General features: G+C 24.4%; 2 protein-coding genes across 6 annotated transcripts in view; one reads left to right on the forward strand and one right to left on the reverse strand.

Moving 5' to 3' along the window:
- The window catches only part of Bma-gei-15 (Uncharacterized protein), a gene marked incomplete at both ends in the record, with an annotated part of 13,297 nt that extends 4,430 nt beyond the window's left edge, over positions 1-8,867 (forward strand). Inside the window, 12 exons of one of the 5 annotated variants that reach the window (XM_043073232.1) lie at positions 3,087-3,204; positions 3,888-3,996; positions 4,470-4,755; positions 4,945-5,094; positions 5,242-5,458; positions 5,870-5,944; positions 6,188-6,409; positions 6,654-6,845; positions 7,455-7,538; positions 7,754-7,943; positions 8,336-8,415; positions 8,671-8,867. In XM_043073232.1, the coding sequence (XP_042929166.1) occupies positions 3,087-3,204; positions 3,888-3,996; positions 4,470-4,755; positions 4,945-5,094; positions 5,242-5,458; positions 5,870-5,944; positions 6,188-6,409; positions 6,654-6,845; positions 7,455-7,538; positions 7,754-7,943; positions 8,336-8,415; positions 8,671-8,867 (1,920 nt within the window). The remainder of the gene's footprint in view (positions 1-3,086; positions 3,205-3,887; positions 3,997-4,469; positions 4,756-4,944; positions 5,095-5,241; positions 5,459-5,869; positions 5,945-6,187; positions 6,410-6,653; positions 6,846-7,454; positions 7,539-7,753; positions 7,944-8,335; positions 8,416-8,670) is intronic. The other 4 variants (XM_043073233.1, XM_043073234.1, XM_043073235.1 and 1 more) reach the window with 4 other exon arrangements.
- Positions 8,868-19,465: 10,598 nt separating this feature from the next.
- Positions 19,466-23,831, reverse strand: Bm4274 (C2 domain containing protein; the record flags this gene model as incomplete). The annotated part of the gene is made up of 12 exons (XM_001891623.1): positions 19,466-19,706; positions 19,795-20,055; positions 20,323-20,483; positions 20,766-20,933; positions 21,018-21,168; positions 21,436-21,687; positions 21,994-22,236; positions 22,318-22,531; positions 22,875-22,955; positions 23,061-23,212; positions 23,325-23,434; positions 23,697-23,831. 12 exons carry the CDS (start codon positions 23,829-23,831, stop codon positions 19,466-19,468), a joined length of 2,169 nt encoding a protein of 722 aa, XP_001891658.1.
- Between the last annotated feature and the right edge of the window lie 1,538 nt (positions 23,832-25,369).

Below are 25,369 nucleotides of genomic sequence, written 5' to 3' on the forward strand. Positions count from 1 at the left end.
AATAATAATAATAATAATAATAATAATAATAATAATAATAATAATAATAATAATAATAATAATAATAATAATAATAATAAAATAATAATAATAATAATAATAATAATAATAATAATAATAATAATAATAATAATAATAATAATAATAATAATAATAATAATAATAATAATAATAATAATAATAATAATAATAATAATAATAATAATAATAATAATAATAATAATAATAATAATAATAATAATAATATAATAATAATAATAATAATAATAATAATAATAATAATAATAATAATAATAATAATAATAATAATAATAATAATAATAATAATAATAATAATAATAAAATAATAATAATAATAATAATAATAATAATAATAATAATAATAATAATAATAATAATAATAATAATAATAATAATAATAATAATAATAATAATAATAATAATAATAATAATAATAATAATAATAATAATAATAATAATAATAATAATAATAATAATAATAATAATAATAATAATAATAAAATAATAATAATAATAATAATAATAATATAATAATAATAATAATAATAATAATAATAATAAAAAAATAATAATAATAATAATAATAATAATAATAATAATAATAATAATAATAATAATAATAATAATAATAATAATAATAATAATAATAATAATAATAATAATAATAATAATAATAATAATAATAATAATAATAATAATAATAATAATAATAATAATAATAATATAATAATAATAATAATAATAATAATAATAATAATAATAATAATAATAATAATAATAATAATATAATAATACAATAATAATAATAAATACCATTATAACAGCAAAAGTAATAATAAATAATTATGACAATGATGGTAATAACAATATTAATAATAGTAATAACATTCTATGATAATTATTAAAATTCTATGATATTATAATAATTAAAGGTGATAATGATGAATATGATAATTAAAAATGATAATGATAATACAACGCCAAATATTATAACAGTATGCATTCATCTGTGTTTAATTAATCATTTAAAATACGTACTTTTTTTTTTTCAATTTTAACAGATGGCTAATAAATAGGCGAAAATTTTCTTATGAAAATCTATTATTTAAAGAAATAAAAAATAGGAAAATTTAAAATTACGAAAAAAAAGAATGAAAATTTAAAATTATTCCATCGCAATATTTTAATGGCTATCATTAAAATTTATTAAAATTGGTTTTATTGTTATAACTGTTAAAAATGAAAGAATACACACTGATAAAATGTTATTGCATAGGAATGCAAAATTTATTCTTGTTTTTTTATCAGCATGAATTTTTTTTTGTTTGTCTTTTATGATAACAATAATAATACATTATATAATTGATCAGTTAGTTTGTTTGTTTATTAAACCCATACTTAAAGTTAATTATTTTTTTATATATAATAATTTCAAATACTGTTTTTTCTCATTTTTTTTTTACTCTAATTAGTTTTCATTAATTAGACCATACTTAAATTTTTTTGTGTGGAATACATTTTAAACTAACTTTTGAAATGTTATAAAATAAACGTAGTTTTTTTGTTTCGTTTTTTCTTTTCCTTCTTGATGAGTGATATAAAAAAAGAAAAGAAAAAGAAAGAAGCAATTCTAAAAATAAAACAATAAACAATTTACTAATTAAGCTTTATCAATAGCAACCGTAATTTTTTCATTAAACAAATTATGAATGAGAGTGAAATAATGTTTTATTTGTCAAACACTTGAATTAAAATTAAAATACACATTAAATCAATATAATTACTAATTCACATTTGCTCTTATGAACAAATCTCATTTTTTGATTAAATCTTTTTTCTTTTTTTGTTAAACAGGTTTTGGAGATAATTTTTAATTATCTGAAAGAAAAAAATTTTCTTTTCTTTTCTGTTTTTAATAGATAAAAGAATTTGAAATTGATAGCTTGTTTCTATCAAATGCCACCTGTTAGCTTTATCAGCACCTGTATCATTCGATGATTTCAAGTCTTTCCTTTGTATCACTAATTGTTGTTATTTGTCAATTTGAAATTGGTTCATTTTTCGTTTTCTTTTATGTTTACTTATGCAATTTACTCTTCAAATATTTTTCTATTTATTTGTGAAAATTTTCTTTGTTTTTTCACATTTTCAGTAGTATTTACATATGGTTTTTAGTTCTTTTTTTTTTAATTTCTGTTTTATTTACGATATTTTCACATCTATTACTTAATTACTTACTAAGTTATCTATTTACTTACTTACTTACTCCTAGTAGATAAATAATTAATTTACTGTAACAAATAAATGCATTAGATGTGGATTTATATATGTTCTTTTTTTTTGAAAAAATATATCAGAAAGATAAAGTTGATAAAATGTAATGTTTACATTTCTCTTTGACTATCATTTCATTTCCTAAATAATATTTAAACAATGAAGAAAGCAATGATAAGCAAAAAAATAGTTGGAATTATAATTGGTTGAATAGAATTCCTTCTATTACTTTATAATTGATCATATAATAAGGTAAAAGTTATGAGTAAAGTTATGTACGATAATGAATTGTAAAAGTGGAAAAATATTTTTGCATAGATCATAGAATATATAGATTAGAAATAAGTGATAATTATATTAATTAGAAAAAAAAAAAGAGAAACAAAAGATCATGATCAATTATTTCAACTTCTTATCTGTATATTAATTACTTTCTTATCACGAATTACAATAAAAAATAATTAGTAAATAAACAAAATTTTACCACTTTTAATTAATCCGTTGAAAATATTAAGCATTTTACAAAGTTATAAGATAATAAAAATTTTACTCAGCATATGTTGAAACTTTTTGAAACAAATGTTTCGTTTTGCAATTTGACAGGCTTTCTTTTTCTTTCATTTTTTTTTTTTCACATATTGTGATCAGATTTTAAAGATTTGACTTCTTTCGTTAGTAACTTTTATCGATTTAACATATCTTTTGTTTTCATCTTCCTCTATTACGTTTCAAATAAATTGATTTAAATTAATTTTAATATTTTTTTCATTCCAAGATCTTTGTTGATTTAGAATTTGGAACACGAGTGTCACCTTTTAAATCAACACGAACTTTCGAGATCACAAAAATACGAATTGCAACGTTTCATTGATCAAAATTCCCATCTTCTACGTTCACCAAGTTCACAAGGTATGTGCTTAATTTTTTGTATTTAAAAATTTTCCCACTTTTAAAATAAATTTAGTTTTACAAAAATAAATATTTGATTTTTGTGAATTCTAATTAACAATTTCTTTGTTAAAACTTTTTTATTATTTTATTAAATTTACGTCTCAAAGTTTATGCTATAATTCCTGGCAAATATATTTTTTTTTTTAGGTAAGCTTGCTGCAATTTTCAAAAACTTTTTGTTAATTAATCCTATTTCTTTCCAATTAATTTTATTCCCTCTTAATGAAGAATGTAAGTGAAAAAATGAATTTTACAAAATCGTTAACTTTTTGTTTCTAATTATTTTAATCTGGCAATTTTGTTAGATGGTTTAATCTTTCCCAATGCATAATGGTCCATTGATTTAACTTTAAAAAAACAAAAATTATCATTTATCACATCATAATCATTAATTTTTTTATCAAAATTATTCCCCATGTTTGTTTTATTGATGATTTTTATAAATGAATTTAATCTAAATAACATTAATATATGAATGTTTTTTGTAGATTATAACAAAAAAAAAGACGCTTCAAATTTAAATAAAAATGTTAAATGTTAAAAATAGATAAGTATTAAAATTAAATTTAGATTAAATTTTAAATAAAAATAATTGAAAAAAATTTTTTTCTTTCTTTTTTTCTCTCTCTCTTTTGCAACAGGAACAGGTGACTCATCAATTTGGACGAAAGATAAAGGAGAGGATCGATCCAATCCGTATCAGCGAAACTACGGAACGTTATCCATATCATCATCACCACCCAACAGAAGGTAAGAAGAAATCTAATGTGTAATTTTGTTTATCCTCATAGACATCAAACTTCTTTAACTCATCTTTATCTTACTTCATATGAGAATATGTTATTGATCATTGATGTTTATTGAATATTTCAGTTGGATAAAATTATAATAGAAAAGATTTCATCAAAAATTTTATTAATTTTAATAAAAATTTAGCATTATGTCATTGTGATATTTATATTTTCATTTTTTTTTTTTTTTACGATTTTACATTTCTCTGTGAATTTTCGTTTTGCTCTTTTTGGTTTTTTTTTTTTTTTTTTTTTTTTTTTTTTTCTTCTCTCCAAACATTATAAATTAGTTTAAATAAAAATAATAATAAAAAAAAAATATCAATTATTGCTAAATAATTTAAAATCATTTTATACAATTAAAAATTTCTTAAAATTATTAAATTACCAATGAATATGTGTATTTTGTTGAGAAAAAAAAAAAATTTATAGTAGTAGGAAGGAAGTAAAGTGGTCAGACGACGTGTACCAATCAACAGGACCAATCCGTCAAACATCTTCATTATCACCGAACTGGTCTACAACGAACAATCATTTGAAAACTTCCGACAGTTTCGACGATTTTTATAATTTGTATAATAATTACAACAGTGGTAATAGCAGTAGCACAAACACAATGTCATATTATGGCAATACTGGAAACATAAATAGAGGTCGTGATAATCACTTTCCGGAATATAGTCCAACTAGCAATTATCAATCATATGGAAAGCATCCGGTATATTTTATTGTATTTTCTAAAAATTTTTTTCAATAATTTCTCTTATTTGTTTCAATTTCATTTTTTTTTTTTTTTAATAAAATGTTTATCATTTAAAAATGTATTAACAATTGAAATTAATAAAATTTAAAAATAATAAAACATTTTAAATGATTAATGCTAAAATATTGAAAGCTAAAATTATAGGATGATTATAATCGATATGAAACAGCACGTTCTCGAAGTCATACATTACAACGACAACGAGAAGATGATGAAAGGAGTCGATTTTCGGGATATGGTGATCGACCGGGTTCTGGTGTAGAATTTATGCCTACAAAATGGCATGGTGGTGAGGTAGGTATATTTATGATTACTCTCATTAAGATTTTTACTTTTTAGCTTTAACTATTTTTCTTTTTTTTTTTTTTTTTTTTTGAGTCAAATAATCTTATGTTAATGATGTTCTTTCTATCTTTCCTTCTTTTTTTTTTTCCTTTTAAGATTATTACTGATCCGGAACATTTGCCTCGCTCACTAAAGCCACGTCGTTTGTATTATTCACCGATTGGTGATGGTGTTGTCGCTGCAGATGGTGTTGAATTGAAACGTGCACCAAAAGATATGTCACCAAAAATTACGGTGACACATAGCAGAACGTTGGATAGAGGTGAATCTGGCCATGATGGTTACAATATCTATGCTCGTACAACAACTCATGGTTGGTCTCTATTAAAAATTAAGATAGAAAATTTTAATAAAAATTAAAATAGAGAAGTTTAAAGACTATATTTTTTAAATGATTGTCTGTTATTAGCACTTTTCCTAATGGATACTGTTTGTTTATACTGTTCAAGTATGAATGTTTTCTTTTTTCCTACCCATCTTAATTACTTAATAAAATTGCAGTTGTGGGAAATATTTTAAATTTAAATAAATTCACCTATCCATCGTTACAAGATTTATTGTAGATTTTCATGCATAAATTTAATTAATAATGGTAATATTTGTATTTTTCCTCTTTTTCTTAAACCACTTCACACTATTTTTAGCCTCCTAATTATTACCGATTCATTCGAAAACGTTTATTTACTTATTTTTATTTGTATTTAATTGAATTGGGTAAATTTAGATTTAGGAAATGATTATGGAAGTGATATGGGTGGAAGTGGACGTGATTCACGACTAACAGGTGGCATATCACCAGGTTTTTATCATAAAATATAATTTTAACTTTTCCATACAAAATTTTGAAATCATGTCGTTTTTCTTACCATCATCATTTATTAATGTTTTTCACTATTTTTGGATAATTTCGAGGTGCTTCAAGAAAAAAAAAAAAGAAATTGAATAACTATCTGATCAAATTCTGACATATTTTTATCAAATTGAAAAATAAAAAAAAACATTTGAATAGAAAAAAAACAGATATGAAATGATAAATTTATAGGTAGCGATTCATATGGACAACAAAGTGGTGTTAGCCCTGGTATGAGTTATGGTGGACGAGATTCTGATTATAAAAGACCAGGAAGTGGTGCTGGTGGTGGTGCTGGTGGTTATAGCACTGGTAGTGGTGGTGGTAGTACACCATTTGGTCATGGAAAAGATTATTCAAGTGATACTGGATCAGGTGATATTGGTTATCCAGGTGGTCGAGGTGGTTATATCGGTAATTCCGAAATTTTCATCTAAATCTTTAAATATATCACATTTTTCAGCAATATTACAGAATTGTGTATGCTGTGTTTTTTTTTTTTTTTTTTTTTTTTTTTTTTTAATTTGATTTTAATCTTTTTTTTTTTGTGCACACTGTAGAAATGGCACTTTTTTGTTGTTGATTTGACAAATTAGTATAGATAATAGAAAAGGATGCGATATTGATAAGGATTATGATATGGAATCACCTAAATCAGGTGTAGGTGGATATGGTTCGGGAATACGTGGTACGAATAGTTATGGTACTGAATCACGAAATATGATTTCACCAAATTATCGCTATGATTCACCAACTGCAACTGCAACTTTTCAACATTCACCAGCTTATCATGATTCACATAATACATTTGGTTTTACATCACAATCTGATCCATTTGTGAGTGATAGAGGTTTGCATTTAGAACTTTTATAACATTTAAAAAAAAAAAAGGCGAATTAAAAAAAAAAGAACAAGAATTATATATACTTCACTTAATTCTAAAAAAAAAAAAAAAGTTTTTTTCTTTTTTTTATTTAATGCTAAAGTTTAAAATGAAAATTGTTAATTTTTTTTTTTTTTTTTTTTTTTGCGGTTTGGCTATATTTAAATTTTAATGAGCAATAAATGTGAAATTATAGTTTATTCTTTTGAAAAAATGATAATATTTCTACCAATTTTCCCATCGTAACTTTCCATTTCGCTATAAAAATTGAATTTAATTGAATAAAATTTGCATGCATTAGAATCCTAACATATTAAATTTGATTAGTCATAGTAAAGTAATAATTTAAACATAATTTTTGTTAGAACTTATTGAACGCACTTTAATATATTATCTAGCTGTTATGCATTTTGTTCGGTTAATCTTTTTCATTTTTACTTTCTTTTTTTTTTTTTTTTTTTTTCTAAATTTGTATAGTTTGTGAATTAGTAATTTGACGCGAGTGGTTTGAGATTTTGGTTTCTTCGTTTGTTTGTTTTGTTTTGTTTGTTTTGTTGAATATTTGGTTGGTTAAAGGTCGTTCTCAGAGTGTTGACTTACTAAACGGACATCATGACAGTTATGGTGATTACGGATTTAAAAACGATGGTCGTTTAAGTGGTATGTTAATTAGGACAAACTATTATTTGTCTTTTCTTCTTTTTTCTTTCATTTTTTTTCCCTTTTTTCTTTTTCTTTTTCTTTATTTTATTTTTTTATTTTTTAAAAAGAAGTAATAACATAAAGGTAGATGATGGATTGTAAAATTTGTAATATATTTTCAATAATTTTTGTAGATGCAAATTTGCCATAAATAAATAAATTGTAAATTGTAGAATCATCCGCATTACATGAATCAGTCAAATCAGAACGATATCATAAATTTGATGTAACGAAAGATTATTTGATAACAAATCCACGTGAATTAATACATCAATATGCAACAACAACTCCAGTTTCTATACTAGAAATACCTGAAACATCGCGTACGGTTAAAAAAATGTATTCATCAACAACGGAAGAAAAGTAAAATTTTACAAATTTATTAAAAAATTTTCTTTTTTTTTTTTTTAAGGATTATAGTTATGCTAATATATTTAAAGGGCTATTACATAGCTTAATTATTTTTAGTCTAAATCAGGTGATATTTAAGAGGATTAAATCATTTCAAGAACCAACAATGCATATGTTCCAACCATCAGCTTATAGATGAATCAAGATGACAAATGTCATATGTTAGCTGAATAAAATCCGAAATAGTTATCAGTATTCGAAGCAATAATCAATTTTAAGAGTTTGAAAGATAATTTAATTTGCCTGATTGAGATGATATTGGTTAATTCGAGGCAGTTTTGATAATATTTGGATATAAAGGTTTTAATTTTTTTTTAAACCAATAAAAATAATTTAATTATCAGGTATGTACCTTATCCACCTTATAAAGGTTCCGATGCTGTTGTTCATCCAAATAATTTCGTTCGTCAACTAAGAGATGAAGGTAAAATTTCAAATTTTGTTAACTTTTTTTGTTATCACATTAAACTTATTTTAACGTTTCATTATACGATCAATCAAAAAAAAAAAAAAAAAAAAAAGAAAAAATTGGTATGTTTTTGTCGACAAAAAGAAAAATAAATTATTAATTCGAAATTAATTTGACAAAAAACAAAGAAACGAAAAAAGAAAGCTAAATGTTACAATAATTATCACACAATTAATTTTACAAATTTTGATCGAAATAAAAATTTTATAGGATTAACCGTATCGCAACGTGAAGCAAACAGGCATCAAAATCCTCTGACAACCGATAATCCAGAAATTGCGCACAAAATTTCGGAAATACGTAAGGAAACAAGTCGAGCAGCACCAACAAACAAAGAAATTGATCATCTAACTGAAAAAATGATGTATAATTTACAGAGCGGGCCATCAACATCACTGCATTACTAAATTAATTATTCATAAAATTAAAAAAAAAAAAAGCTAACCTTTGACCTTTACTCTATTCATCATTAATGCAATCATAATGGTATGAATACATAATATCACAAAATCTATCCTAAAATTATAATTATTATTTTGAATATTAAAAAAAAATTTTTTTGAAAAATAAAATGAATAAAAGTAATGATTTTGTTAAAAACGAACAATGCTTTTGTTAATAGTTTGACAACTCAAAATATGTATATAAATCTTTTTTTTTTCAAAATTTTTGAAACTTTTTTTTTTGTTTCTAATAGACATATAATTACTCTGCACTTGGTTTTTTTTTGTTTGATTTTTTTTTAGTTAAAAAACAAACATTTGGTTAATATGTAATATTATTTTCAAGCAAAAATTTCCAATTTTTTTTGAGAAAAAATTAAAGTTCAAACAAATTTCAAATATTTGTATAATTTTTCATATAATTTAAAGCTTCATTTTTTTCTCCTAATGTGATACTATTATTCCTTTAAAAAAAATAAAAAAATATAAAAAAAAAAACTATTTTTTTTCATTTAGCTGTCAAAGAAATAAATTAATTCTAAACACTTCTCTTTTCAATTCTCTTCGAAAATTAAAATGAAATCAGAATCAAATTTGAATTTATATTTTCTCATAGAATAGTCGATTAATTTTTAAGTTCCTCTAGTCGATGAAAAATTTATTTTATCCATGTGGTATTATTATAAGGTTCTAAGGTTGAATAATTGCAGTGTGCAAAATAAAAGATTTGTCTCATTGTATTGCTTTTCATTTGAATCTATACAATTTCAATCAATTAATTGATTAATTAATTGATCATATAATTATTAATCGTTCTGAGAATTTCAAGTTCAAATTTTATTTTTCTTTTCTTTTTCTTTTTTTAAAGTAAATGTAACAAATATAAATAACATAGTCAAAATTTCTCGATGGGAATAATCAATACAATCTAATTATAATATTATTTTAGATTTCAAACTCGAAAAAAAAAAAAAAAAAAAAACTAAGATAAAAAATGCAACAAAGTTAAACAAATGCTTTTATTTACCTTTGTTTGAAGATAATCACTCGCCTATACAGTGCAAAGTGCGATCATCTCATTGAATTTACTTCTTCAATTCCGTAAAGTTCAAAAAAAAAAAAAAAAAAAACGAAAACGAAAAGCGCAGAAATTAATTGAGTCATATATCTTCAAAGTTAAATCATTTCACTTAAGCATGCAACAATATGCATTAGAGAAAAAAAGAAAGGTGGAATTTAATTTTAGATTAAAATTTAAAATTTGATCAATAAGAAAAAGAAAAAGGGGCTTACCCAATTTTGAATAATTATGAATTTAATCATATCATTCTTATAACATAATGATATCAAATAAATTATGATTTAAAAAAAATTTGTCGTTGAAGTTCGTTGGTTTTCCCAGAGTTTGAAAGGCCAGTAGGAATAAAATTGTTTACCCACGTGCCTAACAAACCCAGGAAAGCATTATCGAACATTTGTTCAATTAACAAGGAATAATAATTATTATTTCTATCCATTTATAAATCAAAAATATTGCAATTAATATTTACACATTTTATTACTTTAAACATTTAAACTACAATAAGTCGTATTAAAATTTATTTACAAATAACGCTATATATATATTTTTTTTCATTTTTAAAATTATACAAATTAGTGGGAAATTTTGATTCCAAGTTTATATGAAATAATATCATATCTTTTTTTCTTTTTAATTGTAAATAAATATTTGAAAGTGATGACAAAATATTATAAATATAAAATATTACACTATATATACATATATATAGATATATGAAAAATAAATAAATAAATGTTATTAATTGAGGTAAGATATTGTTAAAACAAATGCATATGCAAATATAATTCATATGATAAATTAATATTATCATATCATATCATTTTCTTTTAATAGCAAATAGATATTTGAAGATGACGGGAAAATATTGCAGAAACTAAAGATGTCGAATAAAATGGTGATGATAGAAATATGCTTTTTGCAAATTGATACATTAACAAAGAATGAAAAGATAGTTTTTTTTTTTTTTTTCCTTTTCTGTTTTTTATTATTTTTCATATTTTTTTTTATTCATTTTTGAAAACAAAGTTGCTTGATAGCATAATTGTATTTTTGTAACATTTTTAAGTTCTTTGATTTAGAGAAAGAGAAGGAAAGAGGGAGGAAGGGAGGAAAAAAGAAGAAAAGAAAACATTTTTGAATTTGTTAAATTTTAGTTGTTTATTCATTCTCATCTTATAGAGTTAGCATAAGGAAACTTTTTTTTTTCTTTTCATTATATAAATATTTATAAATATTGAAAAGAAAAGAATGATAAGGAAGATGGAGGAAGATTGGAAGAGGAAAAGGAAGATGAAAAAAAAAAAAAAAAAAGAGAAAAGGAATGATTCAAAATTGAAATAATTTTTCTTTCTTTTTTTTTTGAATTAACAAAACTATATGTTATTACTAATGTATTTTTGCTGTATTTTCTCTCTTTTTTTCTTTCTAACTTCTGAAATACTTCAAAAAAAAAAAAAAAAAAAAAAAAAGAAATGATTATCGATGATTGATGAGATCATTTAAAATGAATTCAATTGGTTATTTCTATGGAAGCAAAAAATTAACAAACAAACAAACAAATAGTAAAAAAGTGAAAGAATGAAAGAAAGGAAGCATAACTGTTGCAACTGGTTTTTGTTAAATAAAATTGAATTATTAAAAAAATGTTTTTGTTTTTTTTTTCCTCATTTTGCCCTTTCCTTCTCCGTTTCTTCTGTATCTTTTTTGTTTTTCTTTCTTCTCCTTTTTTTTTTTTCTTTTTTTGCTTGTTTTTTGATATTCTTGATAAAACACACAAAAAAAAAAAGAATCTAAAAACATTTAATATATTTTAAACAACAAACCTTTTTGTGTTTTGTTTTCTATTTTTTTTTTTTTTTTTTTGTTTTTTTGTAAAATGTTAAAATATCAATTGTTAATTTACCATTTATTATTATTTTAATTATCATTATTATAAAAACAAACAAATTAATACAAAATCAAACACATATATCGTATTATTATTAGTTTGTTTATGCCTTTTTTCGATGTTTTAGCTAAAGAGCAAAAAAAAAAATTTAAAAAATTAAAGCGAACTAAAAATTTTTTTGTTAAAAATTATTGTAACTAAATGTTATAATGACATAATTTATATACATATTTGTTTATATGTATTGCAATTTAAAATCGAATATAAAAAAGAAAAAAAAATGTATAAAACAATGATAACACTTTGTTTAATGATTTGTTTTAAGATAATAGAAATCATAATTTTAAAAGTTTACCAAATTAATGCAATTCTTTTGTTTTTTTTTTTTTCTCGCTGATAATTTTTTTTTCTCATACAATTAAAATGTTATTCTTCAATTTTTATTGAAATGAAATTAAAATTAATACAAAGTATTATAGTTGTTTGCTAAAATTTAAATGGAAAATTTTCTTTCTTTTTGTATTTTCCCTTCTTCATCTTATTTCTATTCTATAATTATTAGCGTTAGCTAAAAGAATTTTTTGCTAATAATTCATAATACTTTTCGATATGCTTGTACAATGTTGAAAATAAATAAAAACAAAAGAAACAAACTTTTTTTTTATGTTTTAACATATGCAACTTTTAAAATATGTGAAAAAGATATAAAATCTTTTAAACGTTTTCATAAAAATGCGTTAATATTTTGAAACTTTTTTTCTTGTGCGCTTAAAAATAAGTCATTTCTTTTATATCACTTTTTGTTTTCTTTTATTTTTTATTTTTCATTTGCTTATTTATTCTTTTTTATTTTTGAAGTCAGACTGACATTAACGTTTTGGAAAAGAAAGGAAAGAAAATGTATCATTACGATCATTCCACCATTAAAATTTTCTTCCTTTTTTTTTTTGCTCTTAGATTGAAATAACCAAATCTGATTGTTTAGTATATTATGATGATGTAATAATAGAAAAGAATACAGAAAAATGATTTTAAAAAGAAAAATTTTTTTTAATTGTAAGTTTTTGATCAATAATTAATATCAAATTATTTTTTATATAATTTCTTACATAATTTGATGATAAATAGTTTTGAGCTCTTGGAAAAAAAAATTTATTAAATTTTGAATAATTTTTTTTTTCTTTTTTTTTTTTTCATATCAAAATATTAGCGATTAATTTTTCGTCCGTTAATTTTCTTTTATTTTTTTTTTTTTTTGTTGTTGAAATCAGTTAATTAGTTTTGCTCTGTTCTTTTATTTCGAAAAATATAAAAGAAACATAAGAATATGGTTATATTGGTGAAAAATTTTTTCTATTTGATTTTTTTTTTTTTTTTTTTTGCAATAATAAAATAAGAAAGGAATTTGTAAGCGAAATATAATGTTAAAAAATTTTTACGATTTGAAATTTATCATTTTTTTTTTTTCATCATTCTTTACATGGATAACAATGAAAATTTGATTCATTTTTCTCTTTTTATAATTTTGATTAATTGTAAAGTATTTTCAATAAAATAACTGTGCAAATATTTGTAATATTAATGTAAACTGTTTGTTAAAATGTTAAATTTAACATCTGTTATGGAAATACTTCCTTAGAATTAAAAGAAAAAAAGGAAGATTGTTTGGCTAAATTTTAATTTTGAAGTGATTTTTAAACATATTATGTCTTATAATTATTATCTTTCATATGTAAATTAAAATCTTGATTAAGAATTATGAAGAAGAAATCAAAATTTTTGCCCGAAATTATTTTTTTACCTTTTTTTATTCATTTTGAATGACATATGGTTAGCAATAAAGTGCATATGGTAATTAATTAAATGATACTTTAAAAGAAATAATTATAGATCTTATGAGATATTATATTAAATGTTGCAGAAAATTCCGCTCAAATGAAATTCTTTATTACTTATAATATTTAATCGCAATTTTCATTACAAAAATGAAATTATTAATTTTTCACGCAAAAAAAAAAAAAAAAAAAAACAAAAAAGAAAAAAAAAAGATTGTAATCCTATGTAAGCAATACATACGTAAACAGATATTACAGACGTACAAACACACGCATAAACGTGTAAAAGTATACATTATACATCTATACGTGAATGTTTAATAATAACGTATGAATAGAAACTTTTAATAAGTCAAAACCTTTTTTTTTCTTTGAAATGAAACTTTTCATATTTAAATATTCATTTTATTTGTGTATTTTTATACGTGGAATGCATAAATAAATATTTGCATTTATAATAATTATTCTTATCTTTACTCTTATAATTAATTATTTATAAAATTGTGAGGAAAAAAAACTTCATATGTATAATATTATTATTTAATATAAGTAATTAACATCCAATTATTGTAATATTTTGAGTTATTTTCTAAAATTATAATCAAATAAGAGTGCAAGTGTTTTGCGCTTTTTTACAATAATAAAATTTAAATTATCCAAATTTATTTGAGTATAACATAATAAGTAGTTTTTCTTCATACATTATTCATTGCCTTGTCGTTTATCCTTCTTTTTCAATTTTTTAAATTTTCTAATTTTTCAATTTGTAAATCAATATGATACAAGTGATACTTTACTTTTATTCTTCTTCTTTTTTTTTTTCTTCTTCTTCTTATTATTATTACTACTATTATCATTATTATGGTTTCCGAAAGAGTTTTGTATTGAATTATGAAATGTTATGTTATCATACCATTTATTTCTTTTCTTAAATCACAATTCAAAATGCATCGTTGAAATTACTAATTCTTTAAATTGTGAGAAATCAAAATGAGCTATCAAATGTCACATTTTTTTTTAACTTTCTTTCTTTTAAAGAATTTTATGTAATTCAATAAATTGCAATTATTTCATTATTTATATTTGAAAATGTCATATATAAATTTTTCTTCTTTCTACATTTACAGTAATACTTTTGCTGATTATATGATGAATTTTGAATTTTAAAAGTTTATTCAAATAAAAATCTTTAATTTGAGATTTTTATCGAATGAATGAAATATCCTTTCTTAATTTATTTATATGATAAGGACATATATTAATCAAGCTTATATTAGTATATTTAATTAGTCGCATAGCAATACGATTAATGCTAATATTTTTTAGAACTTTGTTGCTTGTTGTAATTGCAGGAATGTTTTTTAATATATTTCAAATTATTTTAATAATAGAAAAAAAATTAATGATTATTTCAGTTTTTCAAACAATTTACGCTGTTGAAAAAAAGAATATGTAAATAATTGAATATTTTTTAAACTTGAATATTTTTGAACTTTTAAATATCAAACAATTAGCCATCAAATAAAACAAAAACAAGAACTAAGCAAGGAAGTGGGGTAATTCTAATTATTGAAATATAATTTATAGCTTTATACAGGAAATTTTATTACCATTTTAATAACAAATAGTTGTGCATAAATACAATATTTTTTTTTTCAAATATTTCTAAAATTATCTCAAAAAAAAAAAGCTTTTTTTTACCTTTTCCTCTTTTTAAAACAAGTCACTGCTTAATTAATCAATCAATTAATTTAAACCTCAAAAATCATGTTACGTTTTTTTTTTTTTTTTTTTTTTGTTCTGTTTTTTTAATTGTCATTATGAAATGTTTACTGATATTATGAATTTATTGCAGAAAAAAATCAGGTAATAATCACCAATTAATTAATTAAGGGCTATCTTTGAGGATTTGAAAACAATGAAAAATTGACGATTCAATAATGAATGTTTCAATTTCGAAATATATCAACTGTTATTATCAATTTTGTTTTTTTGTTTTTCTTAAAAAAAAGTCAATTTTAGTGAATCTTAATAATGATTTGATTGAAAACTAATGCAACATTTTAAAATAAAATATAAAAATGGAATCTTTTTTAAAGCGTTTAGTTTGTTATTACAGTTTATCTTTCTCATCTTCTCATATTTTTTATTCTATTTTTAAATTTTCAACAATTGAAGAACTTATTTTTTCGTTTTTTTTTTTTTTTTTTGTATGTATAAATGCTCAAGCACAAACCTTTCAATTGGTATACGGTATTTATTACGTAAAAATCAAAATTTACACATATTAGTAATGCATATTTCAAAAAAAAATATAAATAATCACTGTTAGATAGTTTTGATTATTCGATCCATTGAAATGTTTTTTTAATGACTGAAATACTTTTACAGTGTTATTTATATTCTTAATTTATATCCTATATTATTATTCATTCTGTAAGAGTTAATATTCTAAAAATTTATTAGAAAATTTCAAAGAGAAAAAAAAGAAGTTTTTTAATTTTCTTAAGATATATTATTAAATAATAAAGCTCTTTTCTAAAAGAAAAAGAATTTTCTGCAACAATTTGGATGAAATTCAATGCTGGCTTCTATCTTCTTTATTTTGTGTGAATTTTTTTTACAATCTTCATTGCTCATTTAAATTCGAATTCAGAATTTTATTTTCTTATAACATCCTCACCAGCATTTCATTGTCTCACCTTTTATTTATTCCTCTTGGTTAAAATCATAGGAAAACGAAAAATTCTTTAAATAAATGAAAATAATGAAAATTTAATCCTCTGAAAAATTATCACGAAAAAGAATGATTTCAAAAAATGGTAAACATGTTATTCATGTAATTAAGCTCTAAAAACGCCAAAATTTATTGGTACATTTGAGAAAAATCTAATATGAAAGTTATATTTTGTAATCTGTTTGAATTTTGGTTTCAAATTTTAAAAAATTTAAATTTTTCCAAGCGGATGGATGCGTAAAATTTTTGTCATCGATCACATTATAGTTTGGATAAAAAAAAATTTGAGTTAGGTAATAATTATATAAAAATCTTATTAATTTGACTTGTTTATTTTCATTTTAAATCTTAAAAAACGACAAACAAAGACTTTTTTAGTAATAGTAATGTTTCCATTTGTTTTCTTTTTCTGATATTTTATAATATCAGAATGATAAATCGTTGAATTTGCTTTTGAATCCGAAATTTTATTGCAAACATTGAGGAAATTATTTGATAATAGAAGCAAAATTGGATGATAAATACAAGTATGGGACAAAAAGTTTTACCTAAGAAAAAAAGTTTATTAATCTGTTACACAGAAGTAATTATTTTTAATCTTTTGACCATTTTGAAACAATGAAATCATGTCGTTTTCTTAATTATTTATTGAGCAAATTTGAAAAAAATAACTTGACTGAAACTTATTAAATTTTCTAATTATTTATTCTAATTAAGTTTATTCATTTGTACCGATAAAAATGGGTTTTTAAAGTTAGAAGATTCAAAAGTAAGAAAAAAAATAGATGTGATTTAAAATTTAAAAACAATGATTACATTAATCATTACATTAATTATTTAACCTAATAAAGAAAAGTATTATAATAAGAAAATAGCTTATAAATTTAAAAAAAAAAAATTAAAAATCCGACAGAGATTGGTTTTAGGGAGTGATAATAATAACTGCCCTTTTGAATTTGACTTTTTTTTTTATTTTTGATAAATTGTGGTAGATTTAACATTTGTTCCAAGAATGTGATTGTAATCGAAATCATTTTATCATCAATTCAGCATCTAATATTTTAGGTTTACTTTTATAACTGGAAAATATATGATGTTAACATGTTAAATGAAAAAAAAAAAGTAAAGTAAACGCACTGAGATATAACATATTATGACGGAACGGAACACGAATCATTCCGCAACGGAATAAAGTAACCGCACTGAAATATGATATATTATGGCGGAATATGGACTATGTTGACAATTTACATCATATTATTTAGATAAAGGCAAGTAATTATTTGAAAGCAATAATATTTATTAAATATGATATTAGAAAATTTATCATAGACTTTAATTTAAAAAAAAAAAAAAGTTTTCAGTTAATTTAATTGCTGGAGAGAAATAGGAAAAATGATTTGATAGATTCGGATAGGTTCTTATATTTCGAAAGATCTAAAATTAAAAAAACTTTTTATTTCACAGATGGATATATTCCACTAAAGGTACGTTAGTAGAAATGATGAGAAAATATTATGTTTTATGTTAGAATGTATGATATTAAGAAATTATTTCAAAGAATTTACACAGCCAAAAGTGTAATAACTGTGAAATTGGATAATTCGCACATTTTGAACAATTTAAAATTTGTTGCAATTACACCGACACATTACTTTGAGGTGCATTTCAATGAACTTTTAGTATCCAAAGAAGAAAAAACATACTTATGGAATAGTGATGAAACTTGTAAACGAATTAAATGGTTTACAAATAAAACTCCAAACATTTCAATCAAAAACTGAAATTGTATGATTGCGATACGATGACAAGAATTACAGTATGCTGTAGTCGAAATAAAACTATTAATGGAATGTGAAAAAATGAAAATAAAACAATTTCAACTTCTTTTTTCATGTGCTCATTAAATGCTATTTGATCTGACAAAGCTAAAGCTAAAATTGCAACTGACATTTTGCACACCAAAAACACTTCGATGTGTTAATTGTAACTCTCTCTCCCTCAATGTACTACGCAAAAATGTCACCGCACTTTCTATCCAATCAGAATTTTTAGGAAAAGACAGATGACTCATAATTAGCTCTTTTCTATCAAATTAAAAGAAAACCTGTTAGGGATGAGTTTGACACCGTTACAAGCAAAGCAATATGCTTTTATTAGCTCATATGAAAGTTAATCGTATAACTCAAGAGTGCATAAGTTACGTTTCAATCAAAATTACATATGCAATTTCACTTGAACCCAGGGCAATTTCCGCCAAATATATGTTTTTGTTCTGTTAAACTAATCAATTAATTAATGAGAAAAATCATGAATATAACAGTTTTGGCACTGCTTGAAGAAAAATGAAAAATTAATTCAATGTACTAGATACAAAATATCTGTTGAAAGGAAGACCTGTAACAAAGTATCGCAAAGAAACACGATCCATGAATCAATCATAACGACGAAAAATTACAAAGATGAGATCGGAATAAATAACAGATTAAAGGCTAATATCACGGTTTATCATGGAATGGTTTAAAAAATCCAATAAATTACATTAAGAAATATTATGAATATAAACATAGCAAGAAATATTTACGATCTCATTACTTTATATTGACATGATAATACCTTGCAATTTTTTTTTTCGTATCATTCTTCGACTGTTAAATACATATCCTTAGATATTTCACAAGGCTTACAATTGCTCATCACATCTTGTTCAGATTTTATTATTGAAGTTACGTCACTACGTCATCAATTAGTGAATGGTTTATATTTACTACGCATCGGATTTTTCATACAGCTATTTTATAGGAACTACGAATAAATCTTGGAAGGTGAACTGAACTAAATCACGTTTAATATTTATTTGTTTACTTATTACGACTTATATATATATTTCAATTTTTTTTTTGTTTACTTACATTTTAATTTCCGCTACAAAATTCATTATCGATAGAGAAATTTGAAAAAATGATAGCTAGAAACCCAACATCCCACTTCCCAAATTATTAGTTTGATTTAACAGCAATTCTATAAACTGACTGGATAATCAAAGTCTGTAGTAATAAATAATAAGACTGATGCCTGATCACGAGAGATTGAAAGATTCACTGAAGGCACTTTGAACACAGAAAATGATGTGGCACCAACAGTTTCTACATTACTAGTTGCTAAGTTCACTAAATCACGTAAAGCTCCATCCAGAAATGCATCAAAATCAGCAATATCATCCACTGTTCTTATTATTTCACGAATTAAAATTCCAGTATACCTTTAAAAAGAATAAGGTATTATAATTTAGGATTTTTATCAATTTTGACAGTCGATGAAAAGGTAAGAACTGAAATGTGATTGCTCACCGTTGTGGAATATTTGAAAATTTTGCAGTTTTTGCACTGATATTAAATTTCGAACTATTGGTTATCTTGATACCAGAATACGTGATAGGCGACCAGGTAGACGATTTCATGTCATTGAATGTACCAAGTTGTAAGCTGATTTCACGTTCCGAAATCATCTTCGCTAAACGCTCACGGTCAACAACTTTCTTCCGAAAACATTTAACTATCTTTTTGTAGTTTGACTGTGGTGGCCTGCTGATGGAAACATTTGCATGTTCCCTGAAAGCTTAGTTATACTTTTCTACAAAGTTCATTTCGCCTTCTTTTTTCGAAGAAAAGTAACTACTCACAAAGTATACTAATTGACTGATTCATTTCTTGAAGTACAAAGAAGCATTCTTATGTTTTGAAACGTATTTTACATATTTTGATAAGAAATTCGTAGCTTAGCACCTAAAACTATGCTCTCTCGTTAAACAATAACTGACATATTGAAAAGTAACGTAGTAACTTTCAGTAATAAAAATCATTAAATGTGAAGAGAACCGGATATGTAATGGTTGCAAGTGTAATCCAATTTTATCGGACAATCTAGGTGCACGCAAAATGCGAGCCGCGTCCAATAATCCCACTCGTGGCGTTGGCCGAACGTCGTCACTTTGAGGTACAAAATCAGAGAAATTAAATATGTGAGAACCATCGATTTTCTAAATAGAAAATCAGTTGAAATATCCAGCATTTCTTGGCTTTTTAATAAAGAAACTTGTTAAAAAAAATAAAATAAAATGAACCAAATAATGTTATAATTCGAAATCAGACAATATGAAGGTGGAACAAAGAGTAATCTGAGTAGAGCAGCAAATAAGCTGTGCAAATTGATTTAAAAGTTAGCAATTATTTTGAATCGTTTTCAAAAATCAATTTGTCTAATATGCAATCATGACAACAAATCAAAATATTTAAAGCATAATAATGCTGTTGAAACCTACCATTAGTGCCTTTAGGGTACATAACGTACCCGAAATGACAGCAAATAAAGCACATTCTTGAATAATGAAGACAGATTTCAAGTCGAAAATTGCGTTATATTTTGTATTTCCAGTTTGTATTTCTTCCATCAATTTATTGTAAAGTTCATGTTCCAAAAATGGTAGCGACTGAAAATAAAAACTGTGAAAGAATGTTCCATTTTTAATTTTTTAAAACTGAAAATGAAGATCATCAAATCTTGAAATAATTACATCACTAATAGCATAAGCCAACTGATCATCGGTTTCTGAGGAATTCAGCTCACGTTTAGCACAAATTTGCAGTGGTCGAGTAGTGCTATGCAAGTAGTCTGATGCAGGTAATGAGCAAGTGTTCAGGATGATATCGGGACAAACTGCATCACTAAAATAGAGAAACTAGTGAAAAAGTTTTTCAAATGTACTGTAACAGTAATTACAGTTAACAAAAAACGAATATGCGAAAAAAAGTTTTCTTTATGCTCTTCCAACCACTAGCAAATTATTAATTACTGATGATAGCGTGATTAAAGGACAAATTAAGATAGAGGGTTAAAATGACTAGATATCGTTATGTTTTTGGCACGAAGCAAATTTAGATAAATATAAATAACAATGAAAAATTAAGTTTTTCGAAAATAAACAAACATACGGTAATTTACAGCAGGAACACACAATGATTTTTCGATCAGTCGATGCATCACCATTAAAATTTGCAGTATGGAACATAGTACAATCCGGAATATTTTCAGCTCCCGTTAAAAACATAGATACAGCAGTTCCTGTACAACTCAACAACGCCATTTTCTTACGTATGCTAATTTGCTCAGTGTAGCCAATAATTAAATTATAGCGTAAACTTAATGCCTGACGAACAAGTTCGACCTTCAGATCGCCCCACCACCTGAAACAAAAGATGAAAAGCAATAAGGTCTTTATTTAACATTCAGTATATCAAAATACATGGAAATGATCATACGTTCCATAAAATAAATAATATGCCTTCTGAAAAGAAACTAAAAGCTCAAACTGTTACTTTTTTTTTTCTTAAATTCGTCCGCTTATTTGATCATTAGTGGTTGAAATTAGCAAAGGTTGTGAAAGATAACCACAAATACGTTTCTGTATTTCTACTTTTATAACACCTAATCTAGAACAATAATGACGTATCTAGACTGTATTTCTTAGCTGAAGTACCATAAAACAAAACTTTTTTCTCGTCGTAGTAGCATCATTGTCATCTGTCAGCACGTGAACAGAACGAGCGCACACAACAACACCGCATTTATAACTATATATATTCGGCAAAACCTTCAATGACAATACATTATGCATTATATTTTCAGCAGCTGTAACTTTTTCATCCGTCTGTGACAGTCTGACCGCTGTTCCAAATGCTCGAAATGTAATCAATTCGGTAGCATCACCTTCGATATCAACAAATTCATGATACCTTAAATCAGAGACATTTTGGTTTTTTCATTTCTATCAGTAAATAACAATTCCATAAATAAAGTTAAAATTAATCTTCTACCCAAGCACTGCATTCGATCCGAGAGAATGCGCTTTCTGTGCAATATTTTTAGCTAATTCGCGCAGTGATTTCCGAATTATGCTTTGTCGAGCCTCATTAGAAGCACGAGGAGAACGGATTCGGTCGATCCACTCGTATTCCGGATCAGTCACTGTAGCAATGTCAGAAACCAGTCCAATGATATCGTCAATTGATAGTGTTGAGATAATACTAGCTAAATTAAAAATAAGTGTTATCTAGTCCGTAGGTCCCCTGAAGACTATTTTTATGATTAATTACCATCAACTGCAACCAGAGAAAGCTAAAAGACCCTAAGCCTTTCAACATTATTTAATATAAATAATTTCACATTAAAGGGTTGTCATTGTTTAGTCATGGATATTTTCAATAAACTTCCGTAATATGTAGATACACGAATCTTCCACACCGAATTTGAATTAGATCAGCAACACAATGAATAAGCAAAAAGTAATGGTTAATTCATAAAATAATTGTCATCAAATCCATCGTGTTTTTAAAACTAAATCTAAATAAGATATATTTCATATATAACTTACTTGAAAGTATGCGCACATATTGCTGGTCACTTGATAATAGCAACTTAAGCGAGACTGATATCAGAATTTCACCTCTTATTCCTGAAAATATAAGATAGAAAAAAAAAAAAAAAAGATACGCAACATGACTCCAGAAAACCCTTAAAAAATTCTGCCAACAAAAGAAAAAAAAAAGAATAAGATCACCGTAAACCGAATCATAAATTGGTAGCCAATTTGTGAATTCCATACTGTTATCATCAGCTTTGCTGCACCGTATTTTAGAAACTAATAAACTGACATCGTAAAAGACACGTCCGATTGCATCATTTGCACTGTATGTGTCATGATCCATTACACTAAATTTAATGATTACTAAGAAAAAATGTAATTTCCTTATAATGGTTACAACTTTGGTTATTCATTTTATGATTTCAACACCTGCCGAATACTTATTCTGCGATGGCTTACCGAAACTGCACCGGATTATCAAATAACTGTTGTTCATCTGTCTCAAAAACAAACACATCTGAATCCCATACCGGTGACAAAGTTTTGCTACAGACATCAGTTTTGTAAACCTGAAAACGTAATACTAACGAAACTTAGAACATCACTGAATGCAGTATGTTACTTATTTGTTGGTTCAGATGATAATCGCAATAAAGATCTATTGTAGGAAGCAAACAATGATGGATGTTTGCATAGATTCATCTGCTTTTTCGATGGCTAAATATTTTACTCATTCCAATCTCTCAAAAGTTCGTAGGGAACATTTAAAGATTAAGGGGGAAAAGTATTAAAATAAAATTTATTCTGGTAATAATGGAAAAAATCCTCAACCTCATTATCGAAATGGACTTCAACGAAAGCATCCGTGGTGATATTAGACTTATCCATAACGGGTAAACCACGAGCCGATATTACACGAACAGAAAGCTTTGCCGGAAAACTACTACTACCACACGGAACTAACATTGCTTCTCTATTAAAGTTTGCAATTTGCTGCCAATAATATGTACCAAATATCCTAATTCCGGAACTTTTTTTTTTCTACCACTACCTAGCACATCAGTAATGATGGATGATAAACTGCGATGATCGACGAAATATTAGCAAATGAAGTCTTCATCTCGAGTTTCCATAGCATCATCATTTCCTGATTCCTATGAATAACAATTCTCTGTTTATCTTCAGTTGAATGCTCTTATTGAAGAAATAAAAAAATAGAATCAAGTTGTCTCTATATTCGATAAAAAATCTTGCTGACTACAGACAGCTATCTGATTGAAAATTTTCGCTACAGAACGCAAAAGAAACAAATCAAAGATTGGGTGCATCTTTAAAATCAAATAAAATGTAATATACAAAAGGAAAGGAAAACAATGGAATAAACATTAAGAACAAGCATTTTTCTTAAACTTCATACAAAGCATTTCTCTTGCTTTTTCTTCGTCGACAAGATGTTAAAAACAGAGGCACTATATGACTGATACAATTAAAGGACAATTGAAAACTTAAAAAAAAAAAAAAAGAAAAAAGATACTACGTTTCAAAAACTTTCGCAGAGAAGAGAGAGGACTTCCATTTAAAATTATGCAAATTTACTTCTCATAAAATGGAAAAGAATGGAAAAGGGAAAGCAGCAACCGTGAATTGAGAAGCAAAATGCAACCATATAATGAAATCTGCTATTTGGTTAATTTGGCAGGAGGAGATAAGAAATAATGATAGCGAAATTTCCAAGGAACAATTTAAATACTAATCTTATAATAATGAATGATGATGTAAATGACGAGTGCACATCCAGTAATATAAACCAAATAATGGCTAAACCAAACACAGATATGGATGTAAAAACGTACATCCACATACAAGCAAACACATTACCAAGTCAGTTGCCACATCAGCATATTTCCACAACCAATAATAAACAATAAAATAACTGCAAGCAATACGAAAAAAACCAACAACTACTTTGTTCAGGGAAAATACTGCATATTTTCTTCCTAAAATCAAAAACTTAAAAACCAATTAACCAACTCAGAACTTTGGAAAAACTCCTGATGCAGGTTTTGTTTCCGTCTCCTTTCTACGATTTTTATTACTTCTAAAACATTTGGAAGTAAAAAATATGCATCATTTCAGTCTCAACTCTCAACTGCTCAAAAAAGATCTAAATTGTGGGGAAACAATAAGTGAAAACCCTAACACAGTTTCAAGAAGAAAAAGTTGGAACCATAATTATCTAAAAGGAACTTCAGCAATAAAACATATTTCTTGCTACCTGTTACAATAAATTAAATGAATGTAGCACGACGAAACGAACAATAAATTCATATTTCTATGATAACAATTCGTTGAATTAAAAAGGAAAAGTGCTTCCTGGTGGTGGCATAATTGTTATAGGGCGGTCTAATCTCTACTGATTCCTGCGCATCAATGTTATTTAGACTTTGGAAACTGAATGAACGAGTGTAATAATTATGTAAGCTAAATTTCCTACTTACGTAATA

This window comes from Brugia malayi (genome assembly GCF_000002995.4).
Source record: "Brugia malayi strain FR3 genome assembly, contig: Bm_v4_ChrX_scaffold_001, whole genome shotgun sequence".
NCBI lineage: Eukaryota > Metazoa > Nematoda > Chromadorea > Rhabditida > Onchocercidae > Brugia > Brugia malayi.